At 39.5% G+C, this 22,843-nt stretch overlaps 1 protein-coding gene across 1 annotated transcript in view; it reads left to right on the plus strand.

Annotated features, from left to right (window-relative positions):
- PRKAR2A (protein kinase, cAMP-dependent, regulatory, type II, alpha) overlaps positions 1-22,843 on the plus strand; it is a 70,073-nt gene that overhangs the window by 6,459 nt on the left and 40,771 nt on the right. The window contains exon 4 of the mRNA XM_010851964.1: positions 20,849-20,884. Within this exon, the coding sequence (XP_010850266.1) occupies positions 20,849-20,884 (36 nt within the window). The remainder of the gene's footprint in view (positions 1-20,848; positions 20,885-22,843) is intronic.

A 22,843-nucleotide genomic window follows, 5' to 3' on the forward strand; every position in this document is an offset into this window, starting at 1 on the left:
GGACTGCAAGGAGATCCAACCAGTCCATTCTGAAGGAGATCAGCCCTGGGATTTCTTTGGAGGGAATGATGCTAAAGCTGAAACTCCAGTACTTTGGCCACCTCATGCTAAGAGTTGACTCATTGGAAAAGACTCTGATGCTGGGAGGGATTCGGAGCAGGAGGAGAAGGGGACGACAGAGGATGAGATGGCTGGATGGCATCACTGACTCGATGGACGTGAGTCTGAGTGAACTCCGGGAGTTGGTGATGGACAGGGAGGCCTGGTATTCATGGGGTCGCAAAGAGTCGGACACGACTCAGCGACTGAACTGAACTGAATGATATTGAGCATCTTTCCATGTGTGTGTTGGTCATTTGTGTATCTTTGAAAAAATGTCTATTCAGGTCCTTAGTCCGTTTTATAAAATTGGTTTGTCTTTTTATTGTTAAGTTCTAAGAGTTCTTTGTATATTCTAAACAAGTCCTTTATCAGATATATGACTAAAAACTATGTTCTGCATTTAGCAGGTTGTCGTTTTACTTTTTTGATATGGTTTTTTGGAGCATGGGTTTTTAATTTTTACTAAGTCCAGTGTATCATTGTCTTTTGTTGTTTGTGCCATAGGTGTCTTATTTAGGAAACTGTTGCCAGACCCAAGGTCATGAAGATTAACCTCTCTGTTTTCTTGTATGAGTTTTACAGTTTTAGCTTTACATTTAGGTTGTAGTACTTTGGGGTTTGTTTGGTTTTTTTTTTTGGCCGTGCAACATAGGAGATCTTAGTTCCCCAAGCAAGGATCAAACCTGTGCCCTGTGCCCTTAAGTGTGGAGTCTTAAGCACTGGACTGCCAGGGACATCCCTATGTTGTAGTACATTTTTGTTATTTTTTGTTTAGGAAGTAAGGTACTTCATTCTTTTATATGTGGTTTTTTAAGCACCACTTTTTTTTGAGTATTTATTTATTTGGCTACACATGACACCCCACTCCAGTACTCTTGCCTGGAAAATCCCATGGACGGAGGGGCCTGGTAGGCTGCAGTCCATGGGGTCGCTAAAAGTCGGACACGACTAAGCGACTTCACTTTCACTTTTCACTTTCATGCATTGGAGAAGGAAATGGCAACCCATTCCAGTGTTCTTGCCTGGAGAATCCCAGGGACGGGGGAGCCTGGTGGGCTGCGGTCTATGGGGTTGCACAGGGTTGGACAAGGCTGAAGCGACTTAGCAGATCTTAGTTGCATCATGTTGCAACTTAGTTGCGGCATGTGGGATCCAGTACCCTGATCAGGGATTGAACCTAGGCCTGCTGGGTTAGGAGCACAGAGTCTTAGTCACTGCACCACCAGGAAAGTCCCCAGCACCACTTATTACAAAGACTATTCTTTCCCCATTTAATTGTCTTGCTACTCTTGTTGAAAATCAATTGACTGTAAATGCGAGAGTCTGTTTTGAACTCTCAGTTCTATTCCATTGATCTGTATATCTGCCTGTGTGCCACTCCTGCATTCCTTGACTGCTGTAGATTTGTAGTAGTTTTAGAATCAGGAAATGTGAATTTTCCAACTTTGTTCTTTTTCAGAGTTGTTTTGCCTATTTGCATTTCCATATGAATTGTAGGATTAACTTGTCAATTTCTGCAACAAGGCCAACTGGGATTTTGACAGAAATTGCATTGAATTTGTAGATTAATTTGGCGAGTATTGCCTTTTAACAATGTTAAGTCTTCAGATCTGTGAATATAGAATGTCTTTTCATTTATTTAGATTTTCTATAATTTCTAAATTAAAGAACCACAAGTGTCTTGTAGTTTTTAGAATATAAAGTTTTCACTTATTTTATTAAATTTATTCCTAAGTCATTTATTTCTTGTGAAGTGATTGTAAATGAAATTGTTTTCTTAATTTCATTTTCAGATTGATCATTGCAAATGTATAGAAATACAGTTAATTTTTAAGATATTGACCTGTATCTTGCAGACTTGCTGAACTTGTTTATTAGTTCTCTAGTTTTTTAGTGGATTCCTTAGGATATTTTCCCAGCATTTTTTATTGCACAGTATATACCACATAACAATTGGAGTTGGTTTAAATTGCCTTATTGGAACTTTTTTGAGACTTGCTTAATAATAATAATATTTCTACAGTTCACATATCTGGGTCTCTCAGGAGGATTTCGACACAGTTGAACCAGCCCTCTTTGAAACTTTCTCCCTCCTTGGCATCAGTGTCTTTATTCCCCTGTGTCTTGACTCTCTCACCTCTATCCTTTAAATGTCTGTTGATGATCCCCTGAATTTGGTTTGTTTACTGTTTCTCCCTCAGTGACAGTTCTCTTCCTAAGCATTGAACCTGCCCTGAACCTGAACTTTCAGAATCAAAACTTGCTGTTAGACACACACCCTATTTATGATTGTCTTGTCAGCTGGTCACCTCTCATTCATCTCTCAAGCTCATGATGCCTAAAACTAATGTTGTGAACTTACCTGTCACACAGCTCTGTTTTCTCTGCAGTCACCTTTTTCTGATTTCTTCGGCAAGAAACCCAGAAATCCATCACTTTCTTCTCTCTTTTGCACTTTCACTTTCATTTATTTTGATCTCTGGGTTCCCCCATCTTCTCCTTCCCTACTGTCCCTTCCCTGCCTTGGGTTTGCTTTTTATTACTTCTTAAAAGAGAAAAATTATTTGACTGCACCAGGTCTTAGCTGTGGCATGTGAAGTTTTAGTTGCAGCACGTGGGATCTAGTTCATTGTCCAGGAATTGAACCCAGGCCGCCTGCATTGGGAGCATGGCATCTTGGCCAGTGCACCACCAGGGAAGTCCTTATATTGCTTCTTAACTGGATGCATCCTGTAGGTCTCCCACTCATCTGTCTTCTACCCATCTATACACTGTCACCAAAATCAGCTTTCTTTCCTTTTATCTCCCTGTAAAGAATCGTGGTGAACTGTGTGTAATGTGAAATTTGCCATTTTAACCATTGTGAGTGTACAGTTCAGTGCCATCAGTACAGTGCCTTCACAGTATTGTGCGGCCACCTTTCTTTTTGAGGCAGGTAAACTTTTTTGAAGTAAAACGTATGTGCAAAAAGGTGCACAAATCACAGATGTGCAGCGTGATTGTTCATAAAGTGTGCACACTATGTATTCCTTCATCTTGCTCTGGAAATATCAGCTGGAGGAGACTTTTTTTTTTTACTCTTTTTCTACATTTTACGTAATTTACCCATAAATACTGTTCTGTGATTAGGACAGCTTGCATTTATTAAGCCTTTATTCTTTAGTAGTCTCAGTGCTCAGTTATTTATTATGCGTCATCTCATTGAATCCTCCTAATCTTTTGAAAAAGGTTCTTGCCTGGAGAATCCCAAGGACGGGGGAGCCTAGTGGGCTGCTGTCTATGGGGTCGCACAGAGTTGGACACGACTGAAGCGACTTAGCAGCAGGGACTATAATTATCTCCATTTTACAGATATGGAAATTGAGACCTAGAAACTATCCAAGACCATGTAATAAGCAGGGTTTGACTTTAGGCTGCGTTTAATGCCATTATACTGTTCATTTTGGTAGAATATACATAAAATTTACTGTTACCATTTTAAAATATACAGTTCAGGGGCATTCAGTACATTATTTTGTGTAACTGTCACCACTATATTGTTCTTTTTCAAGATTCTTTTGAGTTTTCAGGACTCCTTGCAATTCTATATGAATTTTAGGATCAGGTTTTCCATTTCTGCAAAACAAAAACACAAAACTTGTTTTCTTAAACTTCATATTCAGTTTGTTGATAGTGAATATATGCAACTGCAACTGATTTTTGTATGTTGATCTTGTACCCTGCAACTTGTGGATTCTTTAGGATTTTCTGTATATACGATCATGTAATTTGTAAATAGTTTTATTGTTCCTTTTTTATTTGAATGCTCTTTTATTTATTTATCTTGCTTAATTGTTCTGGTAGGGCTTTCAGTACTATGCTGAATAAAGGTGACTGAAACAGGCATCAGTGGTGTTGGAAGCAGTGAAGAGGTCAAATTGGATAAAGCCAGTGTTGAAATGATTCAGCTGTGATTCTTGGGGATAGAGGCTCTAGTGGGGTTGTGATGGAAGAGGTCAGGTGCCAGTAGGTCAGGGAGTGTGTGTGAGAGAGAGAGAGAGAGAGAGGGAGGGAATGAAGGAGGGAGTAAAGAAGGAAAGAAGAGCCTGCAGAAGATTCAGATAAAAAATGGTGAGTATGTTTTGAAGAAGAAAGAACTTGGTGGTAGCTTGAAGAAGTACAGATATGAAGGCAGGTCTCTGATTCTGTTTTGTTCGGTTAGAGTCACCATAAGCATGTTCACATGCAGAGGGAAAGGAGCCCGTGGAGAGCTCGTGTCTGATGCAGCAAGGTCCTAGAGTTGGGGGTGGGGAGGTGGATTAGAATGGAGGGGAAAAGTGGGGACATCTCATATTCAGAAACGGGAGAGGGATGTTATTTGCTTTAGCTGTTATTTAATTTAAAGGATAATTTAAGGTTTTACTTCTGTGTGCTCTTAATTCAAGGCTTTGTCTTTTACTTACTTGAATCTCAGAGGTGAACATCTAAGCTAAGGGGAAACAGTAGGGAGGTTTTCCAAAAAAATTTAAAGAGAACTATTGTATGACTGAGCAATCCCAGTTCTGGGTTTTTTCCAAAAGAAAACAAAAACACTAATTCAAAAAAATAAACACACCGCTGTGCTCAAGGCAGCATTATTTACAGAAGCAAGATAAGAATGCAACCTGAGTGCCCATTGTTAGGTGAATGGATAAAGATGTGGTATATATTTACAGGTGGAATATTACTCAGCTAAAAAAGAGAATGACAGCTTGCCATTTATGACAGCATGGATGGACTAGAGGGTATTATGCTGAATGAAATAGGTCAGACAGAGAAAGACAAATACTATATGGTTTCACTTGTATGTAGAACTTAAAAAATAAAACAAATTTACAAATGTATTAAAACAGAAACAGACTAACAGATACAGAGAACAAACTGGTAGTTACCATAGGGGCGTGAGTCAGGGTAAGAGTGAAATTGGTGAGGGAGATTAAGAGGTTCACACTTCCAATAATAAAACGAGTAAGTCACAAGGACGTAACGTACAGCAAAGGGAATATAGGTAATAAGATGATAATCATTTTTTATGGTGACAGTGGGTAGCAAGTTACTATGGTGATCATTTTGTAGCATATAAAAATATTAAATTACTATGTTATACATCTAAAACTAATATAATATTGAAAGTCAATTATATTTCAAATAAAAAAAAGATAACATCTGCTAGGGCTGTTCTGGTATTTTGTATCATCACAATACGTTTTTCTCATGTATGTATTTTTTCCTGTTTAGTGTAAAATTTAGTGTATGACTCTTTGGAATTAAAAAAAGGTAATCATGGGGCTTCCCGGGTGATCCAGTGGTTAAGACTCCATGCCTCTACTGCAGGTGAGGCCAGGAAAAAAAAACAAACAGGCATGTTTATCTTATATTATTTCTTTGGCATTTGAGATTTTATTTAAGTGAATTTAAGATTAAAATATAGATGGCTTGAGTTTTTTAGTCCAAGCCCTGATATCTGCCAGGGAATTTGTTAACAACCGTTTTAAGATGTGATACCCACAAGATAATGTGTGTGAAGACAGTGACTAAAGATGTCAAGATTTGGATGAAGATTTTTTTGGTAAACCAGTGGCTGGAGAATTATTGTTCAGTTTGCAATGTTATTATTTTTTTTTTCTGCAATGTTATTATTAAACCTCTGTGTTTTTTTTTACATCCATTATTTTTAAACAAAAGTAAAATGATGATTACAGGAGAATTTGCTTCATGCTGTGAATGCTTGATGATTCTCTTCAGAAAGATTATTAAAGCTTTTTGTTTGGTGGCTCTGTGATCATTAACAGGGCAACTGCTCTGTCTTACTGTTACCAAACCAAGAGTCCAATGTTCAACTAATGAGTCGGTTTCTCAACTCACAGAGAAGCCATGTCTGATTGGTGATGCTCCCGGTTTTTGGTTTTTTTCCTGTTGATAGTGATCCATAGATAATTCTCAGAGTATGGTTCAATTTAATGCATACCATATTTTTAAGTGTTGTGCAGGTCTAGCAGATGATTGGTATCTGAAATGCCAAGTGAGAGAGGGATTTAACACCCTAAAATGAGTGGTCTTGTATGGCTTTTTTCATGCTTGCTTTATTTCTGTAAGTTGGCTAGGGAGTTTTCACAGTTTGTTTTTGTTGAATAATAAAGAACATGTCTGGCCTTTGTCCCAGATTCCTGGCACAGAACTTCTAAAACTCTTAGAATTTCCCAAGTAATGGAAATATAAAGTAATGCTCAAAATTCTCCAAGCCAGGCTTCAGCAATATGTGAACCATGAACTTCCTGATGTTCAAGCTGGTTTTAGAAAAGGCAGAGGAACCCAGAGATCAAATTGCCAACATCCGCTGGATCATGGAAAAAGCAAGAGAGTTCCAGCAAAACATCTATTTCTGCTTTATTGACTATGCCAAAGCCTTTGACTGTGTGGATCACAATAAACTGTGGAAAATTCTTCAAGAGATGGGAATACCAGACCACCTGAACTGCCTCTTGAGAAATCTGTATGCAGGTCAGGAAGCAACAGTTAGAACTGGACATGGAACAACAGACTGGTTCCAAATAGGGAAAGGAGTACGTCAAGGCTGTATATTGTCACCCTGTTTATTTAACTTCTCTGCAGAGTACATCATGAGAAACGCTGGACTGGAAGAAACACAAGCTGGAATCAAGATTGCTGGGACAAATATCAATAACCTCAGATATGCAGATGACACTACCCTTATGGCAGAAAGTGAAGAACTAAAAAGCCTCTTGATGAAAATGAAAGTGGAGAGTGAAAAAGTTGGCTTAAAGCTCAACATTCAGGAAACGAAGATCATGGCATCCGGTCCCATCACTTCATGGAAAATAGATGGAGAAACAGTGGAAACAATGTCAGACTTTATTTTTCTGGGCTCTAAAATCACTGTAGATGGTGAGTGCAGCCATGAAATTAAAAGATGCTTACTCCTTGGAAGGAAAGTTATGACCAACCTAGATAGCATATTCAAAAGCAGAGATATTACTTTGCCAACAAAGGTCCGTCTAGTCAAGGCTATGGTTTTTCCCGTGGTCACGTATGGATGTGAGAGTTGGACTGTGAAGAAGGCTGAGCACCGAAGAATTGATGCTTTTGAACTGTGGTGTTGGAGAAGACTCTTGAGAGTCCCTTGGACTGCAAGGAGATCCAACCAGTCCATTCTGAAGGAGATCAGCCCTGGGATTTCTTTGGAGGGAATGATGCTAAAGCTGAAACTCCAGTACTTTGGCCACCTCATGCTAAGAGTTGACTCATTGGAAAAGACTCTGATGCTGGGAGGGACTGGGGGCAGGAGGAGAAGGGGATGACAGAGGATGGGATGGCTGGATGGCATCACTGACTCGATGGACGTGAGTCTGAGTGAACTCCGGCAGTTGGTGATGGACAGGGAGGCCTGGTGTGCTGCGATTCATGGGGTCGCAAAGAGTCGGACACGACTGAGCAACTGATCTGATCTGATCTGAAGCTCCCTTGGATCAGACTTGAATTTATGTTAATGAGATGATTCAAGATGGGGCCTGGTCACCAGAAAAATCAACCATGTAATTAGAATGTTGGAGCTTTGAGCCAGTCTGACCTCTGGGGAAAGTTGAGGGACTGGAGATTGAATTTAATGTTGTAGCCCATGATTCAGTCAATCACATTTATGGAATGAAACCCCAACAAAGCTCTGAACATCAAAACTTGGCGGAACTTCCTGGTTGATGATATGCTGGGAAGGTGAAGCACCCTGATTCTGTGAGAAGAGACAGGGAAACTGTGCTCTGTGTGTATCTTCATTTAGCCAATACTGATTTGTATCCTTTATAATAAAACTGTAATAATAGGTATGTGCTTGCTTGTGTGTGTTCAGTCATCTAACTCTTTGTGACCCCGTGGACTGTAGCCCGCCAGGCTCCTCTGTCCATGGAATTTTCCAGGCAAGAATACTGGAGTGGGTTGCCATTTCCTTCTCCAGGGTATCATCCCAACCCAGGGGTAGAACCCGCATCTCCTGTGTCTCCTGCATTCTCAGGTGGATTCTTTTTTTTTTTTTTTAATGAAATGGTCAAAGAGACCGAAAAGTCTGACCGAGAAAGGAGAGTTCGGTCCACACACTTTGCCCATTTCTGGTCGGTTCCCGAAGGAGACATTGGGTGCCTCTTGGCATTGGCAGGTCGGTATAAACCCCCGACAGGTTTCTGCCATAAGCCGTATGAGATCACCGTGGAACCGCAGAGCAGGGCTCCTTACTTGCTTCTCACAGGGCCTGTCATTCATTCACACAAGCACACGGTAGAGTTAGTAAAGCACGGCAGAAAATGTGTTTGCTAAGAGAACAAAGAACTAAAGCTCCAAGCATCCTTATCTTGTCCTGAAGGATCCCGGACAAGCCCCCAAGATGAAAGGTGGTTGTTGAATCACACGAAGACACCGGGATTCTTGACCCCGGGAGGAGAAGAATTCAATCCGGGGCCAGAGACGAGGCTTGATCGCTCAGAGCTTTTGTGTAATAAAGTTTTATTAAAGTATAAAGGAGATAGAGAAAGCTTCTGACATAGGCATCAGAAGGGGGTAGAAAGAGTACTCTCAGGTGGATTCTTTACCCACTGAACTATCAGGGAAACCCCCAGGAATAGGTATGTGTGAGTGCGTGCTCAGTCGTATCTGATTCTTTGCAACCCCATGGACTGTGGCCTGCCAGGCTCCCCTGTCCATGGAGTTTTTCAGGCAAGAATACCAGAGTGGGTTGCCATCTCCTAAAGTCCTGTGAGTTGTTTTAGCAAGTCAAACCTGAGAGTTGTGGGAACCTGTGAATTTGTAGCCAGTTGGTTAGACATGTTGGTGGCCCAGGACCACCAAAGTGCAACTAGCAACTGGAGTAAAGGCAGTCTTGTTGGGGACCATGTCCCTGAGATGTGGACTCGGGTGCTACCCTGAGGGTTAGCATCAGAATTGTATTGAAGTTTACCAGTTGGTGTCAGAGTAGTTTTTTTATATTCCTGTTATAATTCAACTTAAATTAGTGGCCAGATGTGAGTTGATGAGGTGATATACCCAGGAAGGGGGGCGTGGCTTTTAGTCCTTTCTGGCTTATTAGGGCCTCATTCATTCAGTCCATCTACATTTAGTGTCTGTGCATGACAAGGTCTGTGCCAGACAAAAGGTGGTAGGAACGTCCCCATACTTATTCCTTAGGAGTTTTTAATGTAATGTAGTAGACACATGGAATTTTTGCATTCTGTGGTAGAGAAGGAATCTCAGCTCTTAAAATGGCATTTTCATTCTTTGGCAGGACATTGGGGCTGGGTTAGAGATGGGTTTTCTAGGCAGTGGGTACTTTAGGACCAGAGAGATGTTCAGTGGATGGGGACAGGGGGTTGTGGGTGCCAATGGTTGTTTCAGAATAAATGACTCTGTTTACTGGCTGGATGTGTGTATTAGGGCAGTGTTTTTGGAGAGAGGTTAAATGGACCACTGTATCAGAATTTCTCTGTCCCCTGGTTCCCCCATCCCCTCCCAGGAATGCTGGTTTTTTCTTTTCTACCTTTTTTTTTTAATGATGGAAAATGTCGATGGACAATAGTAAAATGAATAGTGTAATAACCCCCATCGTCTATCTATCCCCAACTCTGTTAACTCTTGGGCGGTGACTTAATTTATAATGTTTGCTAATTTCTCTTGGGGAGTCTTTACCCATGTATTTACTATACCAGTATCAAGCTACCACAGAATTTCACTGAACAAGAAGTTAGGTAAAGATTTTCAGAATCAGTTCTCCTGACCCCAGCTCGTGACTCAGACCACCTTCCTCTTTGATTACTTTTTTTAAATATCAAAAACAATTTTATCCATAAGTATTTAGGTTTATGTCCCTCAGGACTAGTTCTAAATATATATCCACAAAACTTTCATCATATCTAAAATAAACAATAATGCCTTAATATCAAATATTCAATCTCTGTTCACACTTCTCCACACATCTTCAGATAAGGTCAAGAATTACATTTGACTGCCTTATCTCTTAAGTCTCTTTTAGTCTGTAGGATCTTTCTTGATCTCTTTCTTGTTTCCTTTGAAGATTATTTGTAGAATAAAGTTTATTTTGTAGAGTTTGGCTGATTGCATCCCCATGATGTTTGCATCAGAGTTCCCCATCCCCTGTTTTTCCTCTCATTTCATAATTGGCACTAGAGCAGTAGTTTTCAAATGAGGTTCCAGGATCAGTAACATCAGCATCATCTGGGAGACTTATTAGAAGTACAGATTCTTAGCTTCACTCCAGGCCTGTTGAATCAGAAACTCTGAAGAAGAGGCCTTCAGTCTTCTCAATAATTCTGATGTATCCTAAAGTTTGAGGACCATTGCTACATCAGCTTGATCAGATTCAGGTTTGTCCCCCGCCCATCTCACTGTCTTACCCTCACCAACTATGGTAGGTGTCAGGGAGATGCAGTGGAATGAGGAAGGGACAGACAGGAAAGGTGAGCCGCCAGCCTCCCAGGGAGTGAGGAGCACGGCCTGCTGCGTCTGGTGTCTGAGTTCTACCCAGGAGGAAATCCTATATCCAGTGGATACCTCCACAGTGCTTTATCAGACAAAGGGCCTTGATCATGAAGGACATTTACTTCTGAATTTGCTGACCTCAAATGCTTAGAAACATCTATTTTGTATCTTACAAAGTCTCACTATGCAGAGAGTTATCATCTTCATGTTACTTAGTTTCTACAGGTGGTCAGCATGAATACTTTTTAGACTTCTCTCATTGCTGTAGAAAAATACAAGTGTTCCAACTTTGCCTGCTTCCTTTCCAGTTGACTTCCTTTAGTTTAGTTCATTAAATGTATTATAATTTCACCCCACAAAATCAAGATGAGCTCAGTCACAAAAGTGGCAAAGTGGTAGAAACAGTAATAAAGTAGTTAATACTTTTTAAAAAGCTCATTCCATGTAAATTTTTTTTTCTATCAAATGAAAAAGAAGTGAAGCTGGTTATTGGGGATGAGAGTCTTCAAGAAAAAAGATTAAATGGAGCATGTCTGTAAAAAGGTCGAGCACATGTGCTCTGGCCCGGCTCCGATTTTGGTCAGCATGCCTAGCCTCAGCACTTCCTTCATTGTCCATCTCAGGGGCATCCAGGCCAGAGAGTGGGTGTCCTGTGCCTTCACTGCAGGCTTTCATTTCTTCACCACGTAGGCTTGGGAATCAACTCAATTAGATTTGAGTGTTCATGGAGGAGTGTTTGTTGACCTTATATAGAAATTCTGCTTAATAGGGTATTTGAACAAATTGAACAGGATAGATTGAGAGTACTAAGGTGCCTTTCTGCTTTCACATAATCATCAACTGCCCAATTTCATATAATAAAGAACTTTTTATCTAATTAAACCTTCTTTAGGGTTCCTCCTCCAAAGCTGTTTCCCTAAACATTTGTCTTCCAGAAGAGGATTTGGTGATGCGGGGAGAGAAGGAAATAGAAGCAGAGGTACATCACCATTATACTAAAAATGGCATGGGGGATCAAATTTGATTCTGTTGGGCTACAGTTTTATAAGCCAGGTCTTAAACATTTCCTGCATCTCAGATTTTGCTCCGAGGTTCTAAGTAGCATGCACACTAATTCTGGCCTTGAAGGAATGGAAAGACATGGTAGCAGAGTGGAAGCTAATGCAACAGTTGAACAATGAATTATATTTTCTTGTCGGATGGTGGTTTTTGTCACATCTCCTCCTACTGGATATGTGATACATTTTTCAAAGCAAATGAAGATGTTCAGGATAAGCCATTATTTAATCAGTGAGAATGAATATGCCCCTGCAGATGTTTTCACAAATGTTTAGTTAAACATTTTAACTTTAGTGTTTCTAAAGAAAAATAAATGATCATAGTAACTTCTGCCTATTATCAGTAATTGTAACAGATAATCCTTTGAAGAACAAAGATTCAAGGCCAGCAAGAAAGCAGTTATTGTGAAGTCCAGACTAGCTTACTGATCATGGACGTGAGAACTGTTTTTCAGCATCAAGTCACAGAGGAGAGGAGAGAGATTTTTTTTTTTAAGATGATAGTGAATAAAATCGTTAGCTTTTCAGAAATAAGGATTTTTAGCAGTAATAAATAAAACTGTTTACATCAGTCATTAGAAATGCAAATTAAAACCATGATGACATACTACTTTATACCCACTGTTATAACAATAAAAAAATATTAACAAGTGTTGACCAGGATGTGGAAGAACTGGAACCCTCTCATCCTGCTAGTAGGAGTGGAAAATGGAAAAGTCTGGCAGTTGCTCAGAAACTTAAGTATGGAGTTACCATACAGCCCACCAATTTCATTCCTAGATGTATACCCAAGAGAAATGAAAATGTATAAAATGTGTATACATGAAGGTTCATAGTAATGTTATTCTTAATAGCCAAAAAGTGGAAAAAGCCCAGGTGTTCACCAGCTGATGAATGGATAGATGAATGTGGTATATCCATACAATGAAACTGTCTGACAACAAAAAGAAATGAAGTACTAAAAGGTGCTATGAGAGGCCACATATTGTATTCTACTTATACAAAATGTCCAGAAAAGGCAAATCTATAGAGACAGTAAATTACTGGTTGCCTACGGCCAAGGGGATTGGGGGGAATGGGGAGGGAGTGCTGATGGATATAGGGTTTCTTTTTGAGGTGTTGAAAAATATCTAAAATTGATTATAGTAATGGAGACACAATTCTTTGAATATACTAACAACCGTTGTATAGTATAAGTGGTTAACTATGTGATATGTGAATTATATCTCAATAAGGCTATCACATTAAGAAAAATAAAGCTTTTTTTTTTTTTTTCTTCCCATCTTACCTCTAGCTATTGCAATCCCAGGCCCCCCCTGAGAGATTAAGCTATGGCCAAGTACAGTTATGGTTACTTCTGTTTTTCTTTATATTGACTCAGTGTACTGAGTCAATATAAAGAAAGTATTAAGTATAAAGTATTTGTACTTAAAGTGAACTTGTGGGGAAAAAAAAAAGTTTTTAAAAGAACTGTTAATGCTGATCTTAGAAAAATACTCAGTTTTGGACCAGGTTCATCAGTAAATTTTGATTAGTTGGTAAGTACTAATATTTGATAAACTGTATTAGTCTCATGTCAAGATTCCAAATGCAGATTTCTACCGGGGGCTTTAAACATCATTTGAGAAGACATTTTAGACATTTCAAGAAAGAAGGTGCATTCACACAGTTACACTGATGTGAGTGTTACCTGGTTACCCTGCTGGCATCCCCGGGCTGATTTTGGATGTTGTCCTTCCATGGCTGAGAGCGTGGGCTATGAAGCTGAGTGCCTGCACTCAGTCTGGTTCCACCTTTGTTAGTAGAATGAGTTATTTAACTTTTCTTGCCTTAGATTCTTTATCTAAGTGTAATGTAAGTGTATGTACTTAATGAGTTCGTAAGTTTGATAGTACCTCATAAAGTTTGTATCAGAGTTAAGTGACTTAATAACCACGAAGTGTTCAGGGCAGATCTTGGCACATAACTTTTTTTTTCCTTGACCAAGACGTATGTGGGATCTTAGTTCCCTGACCAGGGATCAAATTGGGAGTGCAGAGTCTTAACCACTGGACCTCCAGGGAAGTCCCATCCTGGCACGTAAATGTTATATGTTTTTATTTATTTCATCTCCATAATTTCCAGCATTGTTTGTTATTTGGATCAGCAGAATTTCCTTTTGGCTTCTGTATTGACTAAGATTAGGTTTTTCGGATATATATCTGAAGAAAACAGAAACATTAATTTGGAAAGATACATACGCCTCTGTGTTCACAGCAGCATTCTTTACATTAGTCAAGATACAGAAGCAACCTAAGTGTCCATCAGCCAATGAATGTAGATAAAGATGTGGTGCAGGGACTTCTCTGGTGGTTGAGTTGTTAAGACTGCATTCTCTTGTGTAGGGGACACAGGTTCCATTTTTGGTTGGGGAACTAAGATCCCACATGAATCATGGACTAAAAAAAACAGATGTGATGTATACATACACACACACACACCCAGTGGAATATTAGCCATAAAAATGAGTGAAATCTTGTCATTTGCAGTAGCATGGATGGACCTGGAAGGTATTATGCTCAGTGAAATACGTCAGACTGAGAGGGAAATATGATATGTTTTAACTTATATGTGAAATCTAAAAAATAAAGCAAATGAATAAATATAACAAAACAGAAACAGACTCACAGATATAGAAAATTGGTGGTTACCAGTGGGGAGAGGGCTGAGGGAAGAAGGGCAAGATAGGGGAAGGGAATTAAGAGGTACAGACTACTAGGTATAAAGTAAATAAGACATGAGGATGTAATGTGTGGCACAAGGAATATAGCCAATGTTTTGCAGCAACTTTAAATGGATATAGTCTGTACATTTTATTGAATCATTTTGGTCTTATACAGTTGAAAGTGAAAGTCGCTAAGTCATGTCTGATTCTTTGCAAGTCCGTAGAATTCTCCAGGCCAGAATACTGGAGTGGGTAGCCTTTCCCTTCTCCAGAATATCTTCCCAACCCAGGATCAAACCCAGGTCTCCCTCATTGCAGGTGGATTCTTTACCACCTAAGCCACAAGGGAAGTCCATTATACAGCTGAATATTGTAAAGCAACTATATATACTTCAGTTTGAAAAAGATTAGGTTTGTCTGTAAGTGGCAAAAAATTGGCAGCTTGAAGTTCAGGACCAGTAGAACAGGGGGCTTCATGAGGTTAGGGATCCATGTCCTGCTACTTTGCAAGCCTTTTCCTTTTCTTTTCCAGAACTGCAAGACAAAGGGTAATTAAAACACACAGAATTCGTAGTGTAAGTGTGTTAAGGTAAAATAAATCTCAGGAGACATAGTCAAAAGAGTTGATGCAGTTGCCCCTGGGGAGCAGGAATTGCAGGTAGGGAGAGATGGATTAGAAGAGGGCTCTGTTTTATTGGTGTTGTTTTCTTCGTTGCAGCCTTATAGGACTAATTAGCTTTTAAATTTATGACATGTTAAAGTTTGATGACAAGATTTTTAGAAAATTAGGGTTATTTCATGTAATGATTGTCAAACTTTTTTTTACTTAACAGTATATCTATCTTGAAGGTCTCCCTGGCACTTCATGTAGGTCTGTGGCATCCTAAATTTTAATGTGTGCATAGAACTTCATACTCTAGCTATACCAGTATATCTTTAACTTCTTTTTCTAGACAACTTTTATTTTCACTTTTTCTATTACCTAAAATACTATAGTGATTATAGTATTACATATAGTATTTTATATACATATATAAAACATATTCCTAAAAGTGGAATTATTGCTAGGTCAAAGGCAGTTCACAGTAAAAATTTTGACAGAAACTGCCAGATTTTCTTCCAAAATTTTGAGATCACTTTGATGACTGTGTGGGGAATAGATTGATGTAGAGCAAAATGGGCTGTGGGAAGACAGGTTTGGAGGCTGTTGCAATCATCCTGGCAAGAAATGATGCCCTTCAGACTAGGGTGGATATGGAGAAAGGTAGACTGATTCAAGAAACAAAGTGGGTGGGAGAACAGATGGAATTATTAATGAAGCAGGTGTGAGTAATGAAAGAAAGGAAGGAGTCAGGATGATTCAGGTGGACCCGTGACATCAATTAGAGTTGTCATGTGAGATGAAACTTGCTTGCCGTGACCAGACTGGATGAATTCATAAATGCTTTGCCACTCTGACATTTTATAACTTGGGGATCCATGGCAGCACCCTTATTTATAGATTGACTGAAGCACATATTGAATACTTTTTCTTTTATAATTGTAGGTGTATAACTTCAGTTGATGTTGTTATGGAGCAAACATTGAGTTTATCACTAAACATTATAAATTTTAATCTTCTGTAAATCGTTAGACTCCTTTTATTTTCCTTCTGTCTGCAGCGACACATCTGACCAGTGCACTACCTCCTTCCACCAGCTGCAGTCAAGAGTGATCTTTATAAAATCCAGTCTGTGATGACTCCCTTTGCTCCAGTTTCTTCATATTGAGCAGAAATGCTGTGTCCACAGCTGATCCACTCACAGGGATCATTTCCAAGTGGTTCTCTCCAACTCCACCTTGTCTGGGGGTGGCTGAGCCCCCATCCTCTTTCCGTTGGTCTCACAGGTGTTCAAGACTGGGGGGAAGTAGAGAGCCCTCAGGTGGGGAATCAGTGGAGCAAAGGGATGGCTATTCTCTACTAGAAGACTTTCCTGCCACTCCCTAGTATTGGAATAGGGAATCCTTTCTTCTTCTCTTAACTGGTACTTCTTCTCTCATTAAGCCTTGGTCACTCTGCTCCATATATTCCCTTCTGGTTTTGCAGTCATATCCAAGGGAATCTTTATCAGGTTAAATCTTTGTTCCTGCTCTTCTCCCCCAGCTGAACAAAAAAGACATAGAAATACTTCTGAACATGGCTCTGCCACAGGTTGGCTTCCAGAATGACCCTTGCTCACCTCTTCTCCCGCATCTCTGTTCCTTTCCCACACTGCTCATGCCATATCATATGTCTTTCATTTCCCCAAATCCTCAGTTCATTCAGCTTCCATCCCAGCCATGCCTAGACCTGACTACAGACCCAGACCCTCCTGGGCTTCCTCTAGGCACTCTTCGTATGTGCTCACAGAGCACTCTGTACTTGCCTTTGTTGTAGTATCAGTAGATATCACGTCATTATGATGATAATTATTGGTCATTTTTAGATAGCTTCTCAGATCTTTGTTGGCCTCCCTTGTGCTCAGCTGGTAAAGAATCCGCCTGCAATGCAGGAGACCTGGGTTCGATCCCTGGGTTGGGAAGATCCCCTGGAGAAGGGAAAGGCTACCCACTCCAGCATTCTGGCCTGGAGAATTCCATGGACTGTATAGTCCGTGGGATTGAAAAGAGTCGGATATGATTGAGCAACTTTCACTTTCAAGATCTTTGTGGGCAGGGGCCATATCTGAATCACTTTTATTCATATTTCCCCACTAGATCACACAGTGCCTGTCATAGAAGGGCTCAGTAATTATTTGTTGAATGAATGAATATGTATTTGGCACCAACCAATATTGAATGATTTTTATTTAGCTCAAGAATAGAGGAAATAATCAATACAGAAGAATAATATAGAGGAAAATTGTGATTTTGGAAGAGGCTACTTTAATAATAGTTGGAAGCCAGATTGCAAAAGTCTCAAAAAAAAAAAAGTGATCAGCTCACAAAACAGCTCATTTGAGAAGTTTGATGTTGGAGGGAAGTATTTACGTGTATGATATAGCTAGAGGCCCAGCAGGGTCTGCTAGGAGTTCTCTCTGGGTAGATTGTGGGAAGATGGATATCAGATGTTGGACACACTAGAGAAATAGCTCAATGGGATGGACTTCATTATCGTCATATAGTCACAGGTACTGGCAGAAACTACCATACCAGGGCAAACATACTGTTGGAGTTTTTGCTCTAAACTTCAGTGACCATGTACCTTGTTCAACCAGCACAAGATTCTAGGAAGAAAAAGTGAAGAAAGGATAGCAGCATTCTTTCCCTCTTCTGACCCTCAGACAAGGCAGAATTAATTTGTGTGTGAACTCATGGAAGATACTTTATCTTTTCTCTTTTCCTTCTCTTTTCTCTTTTTTCTTAATTGTGAACCAAGAGTGAGTCCTATAGTTTACTGATTGGGTCTCAGAACCCTAACTGGATTGTGCTCAGTTGCTTCAGTCATGTCCGACTCTTTGCGACCCCACTGACCGTAGCCTGCCAGGCTCCTCTGTCCATGGGATTTTCCTGGCAAGAACACTGGAGTGGGTTGCCATTTCCTTCTCCAGGGGATCTTCATAACTCAGGGATCATACCTGAAGTCTCCTGTGTCTCCTGCACGGCAGATGGATTCTTTACCGCTGAGCCATTACCCAGCACTTTTTCTTGGGCTTCTCTTGCTTCACTGAGTGGTCCTCCCCTGACACCCTACTTCTCCCTCATCTGTTTCCAGGCACCCTGGGATATTTATCCAATCCAAAACCCTTGCCTTTGGGGCTTTCCTCAAGCTTTGCCCAGAGATGCACTTTTCACCCCCTGGCCTATGAGGGCCCAGCATAATGTCACCCTTTGGTGGCAGCCCTTCCTGGCAGTCTCCATGTTGTGATTAACTGTGCTAAAGGGCCTGCTCTGACAGCTGCTCTGTATTCCACTTTTGAGATTTGCTGTGCTGTGCTGTGCTATGTTATACTAGGCTGAGATCCCCCAGACACAAGGCCCTTGTAAATGTCCTGCTTCTGTTCTCTGCCTCTGTACACAGCTGGTGCTGCTAACGTCCTACCAGCCTGGTTTTGAGTGTGCCTATTTGCCTTCCCAGGAGTCACAGAATCTTTCATCTGACTCTTTGGGACCCCACGGACTGTAGCCTGCCAGGGTCCTCTCTCCATGGGATTCTCCAGGCAAGAATACTGGAGTGGGTTGCCATGCCCTTCTCCAGAGGATCTTCCCAACCCAGGGATTGAACCCAGGTCTCCTGCATTACACGTAGATTCTTTACCATCTGAGCTACCTAATCGTGCTTGGGTTTTGTTCTCCAGGCTTTTGTGCCATTTCCTGCCATGGGAAAATTCTATTATCTTGTCTATCATATTTTAATTTAAGAGAGACTTTGGGACATGTTTTCACATTCTCCAGATGTTCTTAATATTTACCACATAAAATATTCTACATGCTCAAAGAACCATGTTTTAATTTTCAGAGTATGTCTGTGTTTAGGAGTTCATTTAATCAGTAATAATGTGAGGCACATGTTTTCAGATCAGATAACCTAATAAATTAAGTTTTCCTACTCCCTGTCAGTATTTGTTTATGATAGAAAAGGAGAGCATTTTAGGCTTTGTTTTCTGCTGGAAGATTTCTCAGATTTACACTGGTTGCATACTTGGATTCACATAAAGTCTGATCTGCTGTGTTTGAGCTCTCTAAGCAGTGGTGAAATTAGAATGGGTGGTCTCTGACTGCTGTGGTTATTGACTGCATCCTCTGTGTGCCTTGGCGTTATCTTCTTCCAACTGCAGCTGTTTCCTCTGACCCTATAAAAGTTTTTAAGATGTGTACTAATTTAAAATGAAATAACACATAGATTTATCAGGCAGCATGTCTGTGCCCATTTTGTTTACCTTTTCATCCACACAGTGATCCATTCGAGCTAAATGCCTTAAGTCTCTTGTTTTTAATTACATTTTACACTGCAAGTCAACTTTTTTTTTTTTTTTTTAACACTTTTGAATCTTTCAGTTAGTGGGAATGCTTTAGGAATTTTAAAAAATAATTTTGTCTTTTTTTGCATGATAGATGGAAATAGTGATTTTAAGTTCACATTTAAAAATTTTGGTTCCTTCTTTATGTCTTTGTTTTAAACATACAGTTCTTATTTTATGATAAGTCTATAATTTTTCTGTCTAGCCCTTTGAGGTATCCCCTGATAGCACCCATGCTAAACTGTATCACTATGTGCTTTATAATTTCAGATTGTATACTAATATTTGGTGGCGTTTAAATTATGGAAACCCCATGAGGCCTGGGTTGAGGGCTTATGCTGGTATATATTCATCTGTTTACCTGAGTGATGAGATGTGTATTTTCAAATGATCAAAGTCAGCTCTCCCGCATCTCTCTCAAGCTTCATAAAATCAGGGATCTTTATTTTGTTCACTAATGTTTTCTAAATTGTCTACTACACTGCATGGCATGTACTAGGTACTCTGCTTATATTTTTAATCCACTCTTTTATTGAGGAAGTAGTGAAATTATTGTAGGTACTTTCAGGAACCACTGGGATTTTCTTTTGATTATTTGCCTATTTGTTCCAGTAACGTACCTTTGACCCTGTGCTATGTAAAATGATAGTTCTAATCCTAGTAAGGTGAGCATTTCCCTCCTTCCTGGGTCTGTATTTGTTTCAGAAACTTTGCATTAGAGTTTGGCTCTCAGAGCCATCTTCAATTTCTTTTTCAGTAACCCTCAAATTTCTGTTTTTTGGAGATTAATAAGGCATATTCTGTATGTTTGTTAAAATAAAATTAGATTAATCTTCAACTATAGAAAAACCCACCTTGTTCAAATATTCAGTAGTAAGAATTCAGATAACCATCAAGCACAAGGAACGATGCAAGTGAGAAGCAGGAAAAATTAACAAAAAGAAAAAAATATTTTTAACTGAAAACATGTGATACATTTTTCTAATTAATACACTGACCATGGGTGGAGAAAACCCATCCATTTCGAAGGAGAGTATAACTTAATGGTTCATTTTTTTATTTTAGTGTAATACTCATTAAATTATTTTAAAAGGAAATGTAAATACTATTAGTTAGCAGGTCTTGTAATTATTTTTAAAAGAAGAAAATTTAAATGTTTGATATCGTGACATTACCAGTAAATTTAGTAGACTTCTTACTTATCTGGTGTGATACAAATTAGATAGAACTTGAATGTGAGTAGAAATAAAATTGCCACTCATGTTAAAGTTATAAAGAGTTTGTTTTCAAAGACATATATATATTCTTTATGTTGTCTTTATGTGATCATGTTGAACCACTGTCTGTGGTTGATGATGAAAGAATATGAATTGAACCACCACTTGGTATTGAGTTTCCTGGTTCTCCTATGAAAGATCTTTACAAAAAGGGGAAATAAAGATGGGTCATGTGACATAATGATGACTAGACGTTATTTTTTTGTTTTGCAGTTCCAATTCCTGGCAGATTTGATCGGCGAGTGTCAGGTATGTATTCTTTTTCATAACATACTACTAAAATGCTATTTTAAGATGGGATTATCTTAAATAAAAATAAGTTCATCTTTTTAATAAAAAGGTAAGTTGAAAGCATTATAGAACATTATCAGAATTACCTGTGATGCCTTTGTTCTATTTCATTTTGTTTTAAATATATATGTGCTTATTTTTAGATTACTATAGTAAGTTTGTCTCATTTATGTCACTGATATTTTTCCATGTTCATAATTATGGCTTCTAAAAACAACTTTTCATATTACTATTTCTGGCATTCTAGATTATGCTTGCCGTTAATTTTTTTTTGAGGTTTATTTATTTGTTTTGGCTGTGGTGGGCCTTCGTTGCTGCACATGGGCTTTGTCTAGTTCAGGCGAGGGGCTGCTCTGTGTTGTGGTGCATGGGCCTCTCACTGTGGTGGCTTCTCTTGTGAGGCGCAGGCCCTAGGGCGCCAGGCCTTCAGTAGTGGCAGTTAGCATGCCCTGGAGCCTGGGCTCAGTAGTTGTGGAGCATAGGCTTGGCACGTGCGAGCTTCCCAGAGCAGGGGTTGAATCCATGTCTCCTGCACTGGCGGGCAGACCCTTAACCACTGAACCACCAGGGAAGTGAGCCATTAACTTCTTGCTCACGTTGTTGAGGCCCTTAAATTACTTCCTCAGTTGTAGCGCTGGGAGTAGCAGTCTCTGGTCAGAGACTGAGCATTGCCTTGGCTGCTTCTTTGTACTGCTTTCAAGAGACAGTAGAAAATAGGCTACAGGGAGAAAGATGCCCTGCCAAGACCTGTTCTTCACCTCCATCACTAATATAGACGGTGCTGACTCCTTTCATTTATTTTTTAAATATTTTTTTATATTCTTGACTTACAAATGTACTCCTTTAATTTAGAAGTAAAATAGTGCCTCGGATTGTTTTATCTGGCATTCCTTTGATTATTAACAAAAAATGAATATTTTCCAAATACAGGAAGTCTATTTTTTATTTTTTTATATGCAACCAGTTTAATAATACATTTCCCATTTAACTGTTGTGGTCTAGATAATTTAATTTTGCTCTTTTTTATTGACTCAAAAATTTTGATCTGTGACTGGTACCTTGAATACTTCCTGGCACACAGCAAGTACTCAGTAAATATGTATTGACTGTATACATCTGGGGTCGCAAAGAGTCGGACACGACTGACTGATCTGATATACATCTCTCTTTATTTCATGATTGTTCTTAAGCAGAGAAGGGCCCCATTTTTTCATAGAGCTGATAAATATGTTTTCTGAAAGTTTTTCTTATAATTAAAATGCTAAGCTTCTGGATATATCTAGTTTAATGTGGGATGTTAATGTGTTTCAAAATTGCTATGCGAGCTATATGTGTCCCATCATTCTTTCATATCCCATTGTTTGGGAAAGTTTCTTGGTTTTAAGTTGTCATGTGACCTAATATCTAGTAAGGGTCCAAATCCCTTTTCTACTTCTTAGTCCTTTTCTTTGAGAGAATCTGCTCATTTATGTTTTCAGAAAGTTTTTGGTAAGACTGTATACCAAAGTCTGTTGAAAGGAGATGGAAGAATGTGTTGCTTCCTATAAAAAGTCATTTACGGAGATAGGAATTCCCTTGTGGTCCAGTGGTTAGGACTGAGCTTTCACTGCAGGAGGCAGGGGTTTGATCTCTGGTTGGGGGTGAAAAGGGACTAAGATCCTTTATGCCTCGAGGTGCAGCTAAAAAAGAAAAAAAAGTCATTTATGGAGAGGAAATAGAGTAGGAATTAAGGCTAGTATGAGACTTATGAGCTGCCATCTCCCATTTCTGTTCTTCCCTGTACCTCGTTTTACCCAAAGTTTCGTAATAATAGCTGTTGACATCTGTGGGACAGGCCTGGGAAGTGGAGAGTGCAGTGACACCTCCTCCAGAGGTCACAGAGGGTCACAGATGAATTGCTGCGTAGGCTCTTTGTCA

Source organism: Bison bison, unplaced genomic scaffold (genome assembly GCF_000754665.1).
Source record: "Bison bison bison isolate TAMUID 2011002044 unplaced genomic scaffold, Bison_UMD1.0 scf7180017864304, whole genome shotgun sequence".
Lineage (NCBI taxonomy): Eukaryota > Metazoa > Chordata > Mammalia > Artiodactyla > Bovidae > Bison > Bison bison.